This window comes from Monodon monoceros, unplaced genomic scaffold, assembly GCF_005190385.1.
Source record: "Monodon monoceros isolate NGI ecotype Baffin Bay Population unplaced genomic scaffold, NGI_Narwhal_1 Super_Scaffold_16, whole genome shotgun sequence".
In the NCBI taxonomy this organism is placed as follows: Eukaryota; Metazoa; Chordata; class Mammalia; order Artiodactyla; family Monodontidae; genus Monodon; species Monodon monoceros.
The window spans coordinates 55620050-55633790 of NW_021703772.1; the positions used below are offsets into that span (position 1 = coordinate 55620050).

At 40.9% G+C, this 13741-nt stretch overlaps 1 protein-coding gene across 3 annotated transcripts in view; it reads right to left on the bottom strand.

Annotated features, from left to right (window-relative positions):
* AGPS (alkylglycerone phosphate synthase) overlaps window positions 1-13369 on the bottom strand; it is a 280454-nt gene extending 267085 nt beyond the window's left edge. Inside the window, exon 1 of one of the 3 annotated variants that reach the window (XR_003793973.1) lies at window positions 12262-12955. Coding sequence is in view for 1 of the 3 variants with exons in the window: in XM_029225507.1 (XP_029081340.1) it covers window positions 12980-13308 (329 nt within the window). In the remaining 2 variants the exon portion in view is untranslated. Of the gene's footprint in view, window positions 1-9012; window positions 9351-12261; window positions 12956-12979 lie in introns of those variants that run through there. The other 2 variants (XR_003793974.1, XM_029225507.1) reach the window with 2 other exon arrangements.
* Between the last annotated feature and the right edge of the window lie 372 nt (window positions 13370-13741).

Below are 13741 nucleotides of genomic sequence, written 5' to 3' on the forward strand. Positions count from 1 at the left end.
AACAACACATTAGACCAGATTGAATTAATAACTATACAGAACATTCCATCCAAAACAGCAGAATACAGATTCTTTTCAAGTGCACATAGAACATTTTCCAGGATAGATCACATGCCAGGCCACAAAACAGGTCTCAATAAATTTAAGAATATTGAAATCATATGAAGCATCTTTTCCAACCACAATGTTATGAGACTAGAAAGCAGCTACAAGAAAGTAACTGCAAAAAGCACAAACATGTGGGGTATAAGCAACATGCTACCAAACAATCAATGAGTCACTGAAGAATTCAAAGAGAAAATCAAAAAATACCTGGAGATAAGTGAAAATGGAAACACAATGATCCAAAATCTATAGAATGCAGCAAAAGCATTTCTAAGAGGGAAATTTATAGCAATACATGCTTACCTCAGGAAACAGGAAAAATCTCAAATAAACAATCTAACCTTACATCTAAAGGAGCCAGAAAAAGAACAAAACCCAAAGTTAGTAGAACAAAAGAAATAATAAAGATCAGAGTGGAAATAAATGAGAGAGTAAAAAGCAATAGAAAAGAACAATAAAACTAAGAGCCGGTTCTCTGAAAAGATAAAATTGATAAACCTTTAGCCAGACTCAAGAAAAAAAAAAGAGAGGGCCCAATTAAATAAAATCAGAAATGAAAAAGAAGAGGTTACAACCAATACCATAGAAATACAAAGGACAAAGAGTTTACTACAAACAACTATACACCAACAAATTGACCAACCTAGAAGAAACAGATAAACTTCTAGAAACACAATCTCCCAGGACTGACTAAGGAAGAAATAGAAAATATGAACAGACTGGTTACTAGTAATGAAATTGAACCAGTAGCTAAAACAAAACAAAACAAAATCTCCCAACAAACAAAAGTCCAAGACCAGACAGCTTCACAGGTGAATTCTACCCAAAATAGCTTCCTTCTTAAGCTATTCCAAAAAATTGAAGAGGAAGGAACACTTCTGAACTCATTCTACAAGGCCAAAATCACCCTGACACCAAAAACAGACAAAGACACCACAAACAAACAAAAATTACAGGCCAATATCACTGATGAACATAGATGCAAAAATCCTCAACAAAATATTAGCAAACCAAATATATTAATACATTAAAAGGATCACACAGCATGATCAAGAAGGATTTATCCTAGGGATGCAAGGATGGTTGATTTTCCACATACACCACACTAACAAACTGAAGAATAAAAATCACACAATCATCTCAATAGATTCACAAAAAGCTACTGATAAAATTCAACATCGAGTTATGATGAAAAATTCTCAAAAAGTGGGTATAGAGGGAACATACCTCAACATAATAAACACCACAAATGACAAACCCACAGCCAACATCATATTCAACAATGAAAAGCTGAAAGCGTTCCTCTAAGATCAGGAACAGGACAAGGATGCCCACTCTCACCACTTTTATTCAACACAGTATTGGAAGTATTAGCCACAGCAATCAGGCAAGAAAAAGAATCCAAATTGGAAAGGAAGAAGTAAAACTGTCACTGTTTACAGATAACACGACACTACATATAGAAAATCCTACAGATGCCACCAAAAAACTACTAGAAATCATCAATAAATTCAGAAAAGTTGCAGGATACAGAATTAATATACAGAAATATGTTGCACTTCTATACACTAATAACGAACTATCAGAGAAATTAAGAAAACAAACCCATTTAAAACTACGTCAAAAAGAATAAATAGGGCTTCCCTTGTGGCGCAGTGGTTGAGAACCTGCCTGCCAATGCAGGGGACACGGGTTCGAGCCCTGGTCTGGGAAGATCCCACATGCTGCAGAGCAACTAGGCCCATGAGCCACAACAACTGAGCCTGCGCATCTAGAGCCTGTGCTCCACAACAAGAGAGGCCGCGATAGTGAGAGGCCCGTGCTCCGCGATGAAGAGTGGCCCCCGCTTGCCACAACTAAAGAAAGCCCTCGCACACAAACGAACACCCAACACAGCCAAAAAAATAAATAAATATAAATTAATTAATTTTTAAAAAGAATAAATACCTAGGAATAAACCTAACAAAAGAGGTAATAGACTTGTACTTTAAAACTATAAGACAATGATGAAAGAAACTGAAGATGACTCAAACAAATGGAAAGATACACTGTGCTCATGGATTGAAAGAAGTAATACTGTTAAAACAATCACACTACCCAATGCAATATACAGATTCAATGCAATCCCTATCAAAATACCAATTGCATTTTTCACACTAAAACAAATAATTCTAAAATTTGTATGGAAACACAAAAGACCCCAAATAGCCAAAAGCACCTTTCTCTACTTGAGAAAGAACACAGCCAGAGATATTACACTCCTTGATTTCAAACTGCAGTAATCAAAACAGTGTGGTACTGGTACCAAAACATACACATGGATCAATGGAACAGAACAGAGAGCCCAGAGATGAACCCACACTTATATGTTCAATTAATCTATGACAGAGGAGGCGAGAAAAAACAGTCCCTTCAATAAATAGTGCTGGAAAAACTGAATAGCAGCTTGCAAAAGAATCTGCCTGGACTATATTCTCACACTACATACAAAAATAAATTCAAAAAGGGTTAAAGACTTAAATTTAAGACCTCAAACTATGAAACTCCTAGAAAAAAACAGGCAGTACACTCTTTGACAACAGTCTTAATACTTTTTTGGATATGTCTCCTCAGGCAAGAGAAACAAGCAAAAATAAACAAATGAGACTACATCAAACTAAAAAGCTTTTGCACAGTGAAAGAAACTATCAACAACTGCCTACTGAACGGGAGAAAATATCTGCAAACAATATATCCAATAAGGGTCAACATCCAAACTACACAAAGAATTCACAATTCAACATCAAAAAGCCCCAAACAACCCAATTTAAAAATTGGCAGAGAACCTGAATAGACATTTTTCCAAAGAAAACATACAGATGTCCAACAGACACATAAAAAGATGCTCAATATCACAAATCATGAGGGAAATGCAAATCAAAAGTACAATGAGTTATCACATTACAACTGTCAGAATGGTTATTATCAAAAGGACAATGAACAAGCACTGTTGAGGATGCAGAGAAAAGGGAACCCTTGTGCATTGTTGGTGGGAATGTAAATTGGGCAGCACTATGGAAAGCAGTATGGAGGTTCCTCAAAAAACTAAAAATTGAACCACCATATGATCCAAGATATATGCACCCCTATGTTCATTGCAGCATTATTTACAAAAGCCAAGATATGGAAGCAACCTAAGTGTCTATCAATAGGTGAACAGATAAAGAAAATATATGGCACACACACAATGGAATATTACTTGCCATAAAAAAGAATGAAATCTTGCCATTTGTGACGACATGGATGGACCTAAAGGGTATTATGCTAAGTGAAATAAGTCAGACTGAGAAAGACAAATACTGCATGATTTCACTTATATGTAGAATCTAAAAAACAAAACAGACGACAAACATAAAATTTTAAAAATGAGACTCATTAATACAGAGAACAAACTGATAGTGGTTGCCAGAGGGAAGGGGATTGCGGGGGATGAGTGAAATAGGTAAGGGAGATTAAGAAATACAAACTTCCAGTTATTAAAAAAAATTAAGTTATGGAGATGTAATGTACAATTAAGGATTATAAGTCAGTAATATTGTAATAATTTTGTATGATAACAGATGATAAGTAGACTTAACGTGGTGATCATTTTGTAATGCATAAAAATATCAAATAATTACGTTGTACACCTGAAACTAATATAGCATTGTTAAGTCAATTATCCTTCAATTTTTAAAAGTTGGAAAAAAGAAAAAAAAATGGAAAGACGTTCAAGAGTAAGGGCTGAAGGATGTGACTATAGAACTGGTGCTAATATTTAGAGAAATAAGAAAACTCAGAACAGTAACTTCATTTGGGAACAAGAAAAGATAGATAATGAGTCAAGTTTCAAACTATAGCTGTGCTAACATAGTGTCACTAGCCATATGTGCCTACTTAAATTTAAATTAATTAAAAGCATACAAAATTTAAATCTCAGCTCCTCAGTCACACTAGCCGCTTAATGGCCCCTTAATTTCAAGTGCTTAATGGCCACATGTGCTTAGTGGCTACTGTATTGGACAGTGAAGACCACAGAGCATTTCCATCATCACAGAAAGCTCTAGTGGACAGTAATTTATAAAATATGAGTTGACAGCAGAATAGAATTCAAGTGGGTGTCATTTTAATATCCCTGATGCTGGATTCCTATTAAGTTCAAACGTCTTTAGAAGAAATGAAAAATCCAACCACATAATCTGTGGTTGCAAACTGTGAATATAAAAATTAAATAATTCGTATTACTTGATTACAAGGTCCTGAAATACATGAACGCTCCGCACTTGGTGCTATGAGGTGGCTGACATGGCAATTATAAATAGAGTTTGGAGAGTCCCAGTAAAGTTACTGACAAGAATCCGGTCAGCATCCTGACCCAAATCTCTGGTTAGTAACTTGAGATATGCTGGCAAGGCCAAATATTATTTACAACACAGTATTTTTCTTAGTGAGTGTTAAGATGATCTCACTCAAGAGGCAAAACTCCCTTGTCAAAAGTAACTGCAGTTACCTAGAATGGTAACAGCCTTCCTTAATGAGTAAGCATATTTTAACTACAGAAAGACCTAGAATTAAATATACGAATGCTTAAGAGAAGAGAATCAAAGTCAGACATTAATGTTTTTCTTTTAAGAAAGCTAAGCAAAGGGACTTCCCTGGTGGCACAGTGGTTAAGAATCTGCCTGCCAACGCCGGAGACACAGGTTTGATTCCTGGTCCAAGAAGATTCCACATGCCGCGGAGCAACTAAGCCCGTGCACCACAACTACTGAGCCTACACTCTAGAGCCTGTAAGACACAACTACTGAGCCCGCACGCCACAACTACTGAAGCCTGTGCACCCTAAGGCCCGCATACCACAACTACTGAGCCCACACACCACAACTACTGAAGCCTGCATGCTCTAGGGCCTGCGTGCCACAACTACTAAGCCCGTGTGCTGCAACTGCTGAAGCCCGCGCACCTAGAGCCCATGCTCTGCGGCAAGAGAAGCCACTGCAATGCAAAGCCCATGCACCATAACAAAGAGCAGACCCCGCTCGCCACAACTAGGGAAAGCCCATGCACAGCAACGAAGACCCAATGCAGCCAAAAACAAAATTTAAAAAAAAAGTAAGCTGTAAACTTCAGATTTATGCATTTACTTTTATAATAAATTTGTAAAAGTTCAATAAAGGTTAACAAAAATAAGTATATATACAAACATTTATAACTATCCAAATAAGGTTTGTACCACCCCAAATTATCTCAGGACCATCAGTGCTATGTGTACTATACTTTGAGACACACTAACATATCAAAAAAAGAAAAGGGGAAGGGAAGACCATGTTCTGGTAACAGCAATAATTCTGGTATGTAGCTAGAGTACACAGTAGGTATCAAGGAAATAAGAGACAGCTTGGAAAGGCTGATTTAGACATCCTCCTGGAGGACGCTAACTGTCCTACCAAGGAAACTATAATATATTCAGTAGGCAATGTGGATAATACATGCAAATGATATAGGTGGAAGACTGTTTATTTACCAAAAAGTTTTCAGCCCTTTCCCTTAATTTCTCCAAAAACATTCCAGCAAAACCTCCATTCTCCAGCCTCCAGTTTCCCATGTGGAGGGACTTCAGAAAGGTAACAGTCCTGGCCTCTCCCCAGCCCTCACACATTCACTCTTTCTCATGGGAAGAGTGACTTACCTGGTTAGTGGCTTCTGAGAGGAGGCACTAAGCACCTGGGGTCAGCTGTTTTTCTCTCTCTCCAATCTATCGGCTATGGAGAGGTTATACTCTAGTCTCTCAGTGCCATGTATGAGGTTTCCCAGAGCCGACTCTGCCCTTGCAGAGGAAATATGTGGTCCAGCACTACTTGTGACTGAGCATAGCTAATTCAGGGTAAATATTAGGTAGCCCAGATCCAAGCCGTATACTCCAACCAGCTTTATTGGTAATAAAGCTGACATTTTTACTCCATCTGTCTATATTCTGACTCTTACTTCTCAACTGATTCTGAACTCAGATGTGGGACAGAGGTATAACTAAATATTACCCCTAAAGCCCAACAAATAAAGAGAGTAAACCCTACTTAGAATACCTTAATTTGGTTTGGATTTGAAATGAACATAATCTGTTGAAGATTAGTTTATTATTAGTATCTTATTTCAGTAATAAGAAAATAAAACCAAAAGGAGTAATACTTGCTTAGCACTTGCTATTTATTTATTTATTTATTATTTTTGCCTGTGTTGGGTCTTCCTTGCTGCACGCAGGCTTTCTCTAGTTGTGGCGAGCAGGGGATACTCTTCATTGCACTGCGCAGGCTTCTCACTGTGGTGGCTTCTCTTGTTGCGGAGCACAGGCTCTAGGCGCGCAGGCTTCAGTAGTTGTGGCACACAGGCTCTAGAGCACAGGCTCAGTAGTTGTGGCACACGGGCTTAGTTGCTCCACGGCATGTGGGATCTTCCTGGACCAGGGATCGAAACTGAGTCCCCTGCATTGGCAGGTGAATTCTTAACCACTGCACCACCAGGGAAGCCCCAGCACTTGCTTTTAAACGGTTCCATAAAGTATCTCATCTGACTACAACAGCACTCCATTTCTCTGCATCCTAAAAAGAGATCACTTAATTTATTAGTAGATATTTTTATTAAGTGACCAGAAGGTAGATGGCTCTATAGTAGAAACTTCCTGACATAATGAAGTCTATTTACAGAAGATGTCGTCCATCTCAAAATGATACTTCCAATCTAAGAGAAGTATGATACCAAATAACCATGGAGATTAAGTCTTCAGGGTTTCTTATTCATTTACAGTCCAAAGATAATTAATTTACACCCAGGCAGTAAATCCCCCATTACTTCTTCTCCTTTCCTCCTTTCTCCTCTGATCTGGCGTCTTCCACAGTCCTCCTCCTCCTCTTTCCCTTTTATTCTCGATACCATTTTCTCTCACAAGTCAAATGGCAAAATTCACTCACAAAAGGAAACAGGTTGGTCTATCTTTTTAAACAATGCATTATACTTTCTTTTTTTTTTTAGACACCTTTATTGGAGTATAATTGTTTTACAATGTTATGTTAGTTTCTGCTTTATAACAAAGTGAATCAGCCATACATATACATATATCCCCATAACTCCTCCCTCTTGCGTCTCCTTCCCACCCCTCCCTATCCCACCCCTCTAGGTGGACATAAAGCACCGAGCTGATCTCCCTGTGCTATGCGGCTGCTCCCCACTAGCTATCTATTTTACATTTGGTAGTGTATATATGTCCATGCCACTCTCTCACTTCGTCCCAGCTTACCCTTCCCCCGCCCTGTGTCCTAAAGTCCATTCTCTATGTCTGCATCTTTATTCCTGTCCTGCCCCTAGGTTCTTTAGAACCATTTTTTTTTTAGATTCCATATATATGTGTTAGCATACGGTATTTGTTTTTCTCTTTCTGACTTACTTCACTCTGTATGACAGACTCTAGGTCCATCCACCTCACTACAAATAACTCAATTTTGTTTCTTTTTATGGCTGAGTAATATTCCATTGTATATATTATGAATTTCATTTTGACAGGATCATATATTTTATAATTTATATAATAAGTACAATATAAACTAATGTTCTCTTAATTATGACACTGTATATGATCATGATCTATTCAATAACAAAAGATTTGAAACTTGGATGACAAAGAAAACAGCTTGATGACAACCAAGTAGGTAATTTCCCCTAGAGAACAACATCAAGTGCAGTAATATTGCATAAGGGAAGAAATGCAGCCTCTGGAGGAAGACAGATCAGAGTTGAAATGCTGTCTTTTTTATTTCGTAACTGCATGACTTTAGACAAGTTAACTACTCTAAGCCTCTACTTCCTCACCCATAACATACATACAGTGTCACCTCCTTTTCAGAGCTACTCTGAAAATTAAATGAGATAATGTACATAAAGCCTCAGGAGAGTACCTGGTATATTAGGACTTAATCAAATTAAAACTCCTATTACTACTATTACTAGAATTCCTCGCTAGGAACTCAATGCAGGCTAAGTATTTCATTCAGCATAACTACTAAAATAAGCTCTAATTTTGCCAAATGACGTTAAATCGTACGTCAGGTCACTTGTGCAAATAACCTTGTTGCAGAAATGCATCAGCTCTTACAGGCTTCAGATGTCCTCCTGGGAAACATTTACAAGAGGTTAACTCAGGTTTTTCCTTCTGGAAAATATCTACCAAGGTTTCTGGTAGGTGTTAAATAATACATTATTTTTTAAAGAATGGTGTGTATAAGTAACAGTATGGGCAAGTAAATTAAGTAATTAATAGCTTTCTTAATCAGATATTCTTTTGATCTGAAACATAAGAGTTTATAACCTCTGTAAAAACTGCCATAGAACAGTTTTGACTAACGCAAACCACAAAGAGGTTGGAGCCAAAATTACAACTGGAGAAGTGGTTATCAGTATGGAGAGACAGATGTGAACAAGGGCTTTTTTCCTTCTCTTTTTCATAACATTACAGCAACTTAAAAAAAAAAAACTGAAAAAATCCAAAACCAAGGCATAAAAATGTCACATATTTAGTTGACATTTATTATGATTTTTAGGAATCTAAAACTCCATTCAGAAGCAAGGGCAAAAAGAAATTGTTCATGGAGTAACATGCACCTAAAGGAAAACAGAGGTCCAAAAGTAAACCATCATCCTCAAAACTCTACTCTGCAACTTCAAATAATGAGAATATATGTTCCTGGACAGAAGTAATTAGAACCAACTCATAGGAGACCATGTGACAAGTGTAACAGGTTTTAAATATCACCTAACGCACTAACTTCCAAAATGCAAATCCATCCTTTCCTCTCTATTCTCACTGCCATCATCTTGGTTTAATCCTTCATTATTTCTCACCTGTTCTGCTACAACAGCCTCCCCGAACGGATCTTCCTATATCCGTCCTCATCCTTCTCCAATCCATTCTGAACACTGTAGCCAAAGTGACTGCTCTCAAACCCAAACCCAACCTGATCATGTCCCTTCCTGGCTTAATTCCTTCAAGGGCTCTCCATCATCTATCCTCCTACATTGCTTCATTTTTATTCATCGTACTTACCATCATCTGACATACTGTGTTACTTGTCTGTTCACTATCTCCACTCCAATTAGAATGTAAGTCCATAACGGCAGGGTTTTTTTTTTGTTGTTTGTTTTGTTTTTTTGCGGTACACGGGCCTCTCACTGTTGTGGCCTCTCCCGTTGCGGAGCACAGGCTCCGGATGCGCAGGCTCAGTGGCCATGGCTCACGGGCCCAGCCGCTCCGCGGCATGTGGGATCTTCCCGGACCAGGGCACGAACCCGTGTCCCCTGCATCGGCAGGTGGACTCTCAACCACTGCGCCACCAAGGAAGCCCAATAACGGCAGTTTTTGTTCAGTTATGTGTTGCATAGTAAGCAAACATTCACACATAAACGAGTGAAAGAATGAATGGACTGATGACCTACAGGCCAAAGGCCTCCATGGCCTGCTTATGCCCTCCTCTTTTCACTTTACTCCCACCTCTACCAATACTGAATTATTTAGTTACCCAAATACAAGATGCACTTTCATGGCCCCCTGCTTTGCCATATGCTATAACTTCTGTCTGGAATACAAACTCCCCTCACCTTCCAATCAACCTACCACACTATCATCCATATTTTTAAACCATCTTCAGAAAGCTTTCCCTGACCCCCTAGATAAAGTATATCACTCTTTCTTTCCTTTGTGCTGCATCTCCCTTTCTATACTGAATTCTTTGAGGCCAAGGACTATTATCATCTCTTTACCTCCAATACCTAACAACCTAAGACAGTATGTCATAAAGCAACTACTCTATAAATGTTGAGTAAATTAACATGCATGACTACTCTGTAAGAGGAATAAAAGCGTGGAGTTTCAAGAAGTTACTCCTCCGATTCCATGATGATAATCAGTCATGAGATAAAAGAATTACAACCAATGACATCATCCAGGGTAATAAAAGAGAAGGAATTATACGAATAATACACATCACCAAATGCTTCCAAAATGACATGTAGTCACACTCACACTTTACTAGATATACACACTGGCTCCTTCCTGCTCCATCACTTGCCTTCCCTTTAGGCTCAGCTCTGGTGCTGGCAAACTGAGCCCCAGCTAAGCAGTAGATCACTCTGTGAAGAAGCTTCTGATGTTCCATCGAATACAAGTTTTTGTGTTCCCTCATATTTTGATTCAAACTTTAAAAGAGTTGTACAGGATTAAATTTTACCACTAGCCACACCTAATCCTGAATGAAAGACCAGAGCCACTGATAGCATAGATTACATACAGTTGGGACTTCAGTCCACAGAACAGCCACAGAAGGCCTCCCAGACCAGTCACTTTCAGCCATGAGAAGCCGCATCCATTACCCCAATGTGCCTTCCAAACATTACTATTTTTCTCCAAATGCTACAGACAAAGGCCCCTAAATCCAGCCTTAAGGAACACCTGTCCTACCTACTTAGCTCTGAGAGTGTGAACCTGCATATAAATGTACAATCACACAGATGCACACAAATGAATGGACATAAATGTACATTAAGCCATTAGAAAAATTAAAAGTTTTAAATCCAGTCACAGCTAATATAACTTCAAATGAAGCCAGAGGCCAAGATGTGATTCTTGATTCCTTCCTCCCCCACCACTCTGTAACCAAGTTATGGAAAATGTACCTCCTAATACTTTTTCAAATACTTTTTCAAACATTATGCCCTAGTTCAGAATCACAGCATTTCTCACTAGGATAATAGTCTTCTAAATGGTCTCCCTGTCTCTGGACTCAATCAAAACTGCATCTCCCATTTGTTGAGGGGTTATGAAACAGGCATTGCACTAAGCGCTTGATCACTTTATATTTTCCAATTCTCACAACAACAATGCAAAGCAGGAATTATTGTCCTCATTTTCAAAGATGAGGGGTCTAAAGCTCTGAGAGAGGTTAAGTGACTTGCCCAAAGTCATGCAGCTGGAATTGTGAAGGAGAAATTCAAACTCAGATCTATGTTTCCAGAAACTGTATGTTCAGCTGTTTAAACCTTCAACTCAATCCTCAATGTGACCTTTCTAAAAGGTAAATGTAATTATGTTTTACCCCACATAAAATCCTGCAAACAAGACCACATCTCCAACCCTCATCCCAAGTCATTCTCACCTCCTTCTGCAACACTTAACTCTTAGCAATTCAACCTCTCACTGCTTTACCTGTGAACACAGTTTTTCCACCAAGGATGCTTTTCTCTGGACTTCCCTGGTGGTGCAGTGGTTAAGAATCCGCCTGCCAATGCAGGGGACACAGGTTCAATCCCTGGTACAGGAAGATTCCACATATCGCGGAGCAACTAAGCCCGTGCGCCACAACTACTGAGCCCGCGTGCCTAGAGCCCGTGCTCCGCAACAAGGGAAGCCACCGCAATGAGAAGACCGCACACCGCAACGGTGAGTAGCCCTCTCGCCACAACTAGAGAAAAGCCCACACGCAGCAACAAAGACCAAATGCAGCCAAAAAAAAAAAAAGCTCTTCTCCTTTGGCAGGCTCCTTCCAATACAACCTTCAAGATTTACTCAGGCAATCCTTACTCTGGAAAGCCTTTGCCCTAACAAATAAATACCCAAATCCGGGTTAAGTGACTATTTGCTATGGTTATCAGCTAAGTTTCTTATCTCACTGTGTTATAACATTACTTTACTAGGCTATCAGTTCCTTATGAGTAAATACTGCATTTTTAAATCTCTCTATTCTTAGTACAGTGAGCATGTATTGAAGGAAGGACTCATGAATGTTGAATTAATGAATGAATTCATTGGAAGCAGTACTGCTCAAGAATTTGGCCCTAAAGTCAACTTGACGCACTTTCGAAATCTAACCTGCCACACACTGTACCTGCCAATCCTGCAGCAGGCTTCTAAATCTTGTTTATTTCTTCATCTGTAAAATGAGAGATAACTGCACCTACCTCATAGTTTGGAGAGGAGTAAAAGAAATCACAGATTTAGCACAATCTCTGGCACGCTGAAAGTACACATTAAACATTAGCAACTTTTTTTTCCACTTTAAAAGTTTATCCATGCTGACAAAACCACATCTCAAAAAATACCTTTTCCTTGTGGCTTCCATCAGAGCTTAACATTTCGCCAAAAAGTCGTAGTCAAGATGTCTTACAAACAACCTCAACCACAGACAAGGATCTTTCACCTTCTGGTTACACCAGAGCTCAGTAGCTACCACCACACCCTAAATCACTAACTAGTGTCTGCTGTTTATTGCTTCTAACCCACCCCTCGATTTCCTCCCTCAAAGTCAAAGACCATGTCCCTAAGCAAGCAGAAATCTACCCCACAGAAACCAGTCAGCAGCACCTTCTTCCAGAAACCAGTTCTCCCCGCACCGAAGCCTGAGCGAATTAGAAGAGATCCATCATTTGGTACGAACCTAAATTTCTTTAGAGGATCACAATAAAACCCCTTCTATTTATTCCAAGACCTTGGCTTCCAAAGTATTAATTCCATACAGAGAATGAATTTCTCGCATTATGAATCCAAGAAAAAGGGTCCCCTGAAAGCCTTCCCCAATAAGAGTTCTTCAGGTCTACTACTCTCAGTGACCAAAATCCACCATTTCATCCGTCCCCCTTCCTGACAGAGTCCAGGGTCTCATCCACACTCTCTTAAAAACGAGATGGTTCGCACTTTCTGGAACCTGAATGCCTTCCACCCACCCGTGTCACCTCCCTTCCCATCTCGCCGGTGCCCTCCCGCAGCACAGGCCCGGACTGGTCCCTCACCGCCAGCTCGCTCCACAGAGCCTCTACTCACCGCTTCTTGGGGATGGTGCCCGACTCCTGCGCGGCGGGAGTGGCAGTGGGCGCCGCCGTGGCGGCCGCCGCCGCCGCTCTCCGCGCTTTGCACTCATTGGTACTCAAAGCCTCCTGGGGCCGGCCCAGCAGATGGCCCGAAAGAACCCGCAGCCTCCGCCCGGCGCGGTCCCGCTCCCTGTCCGCGGCAGAACCGGAGCCCGCGTCCGCGCCCGTCCCGCCCGCCGCAGCCGCAGCCACCGCCTCCGCCATGGCTTCCGCCTTGTGCCGCCGCCCGGGACCGCTGGGCGCGGGTGAAAGGTCACTCAAAGCTGCGCCCGGCGCGACCATTCGTTGCGGCGCATCCCGGCAGCCACCGCGGCGACTGGGCGGCGGGTGCCATGCGCCTGGAGCTTCATAGTCTCAGCTCCCGCCCACCGCACCCGCCCGCCTCCGCGGTCACGCCCCAGACCTCCGACACCTGTCCAGCAGGTGAGTTCGAGCAGTCCCGGGGTTGGTTCGGCCCGGGATGGGCTAGACCGGGAGTCAAACCGCAAGCGTCCCCGAGGTGTCCTAGTGCCCTGGGTGGCCTCCTTGAGTGTGGCCTGAGCCTCTGGAGTAGCTTTCGGGAGCAAACGCCTCGGAGCAGGAGACATGGGCGGTGCTGGGGACCTGACGAGTGAACCAACGCCATCCTTTCCTGCTGCTCCACCTCTGCTCTCCCTTCCTGCGGAGTCACTAAACTAACTCAAAACTGATTCGTGCCTATAACCATTAGAACAAA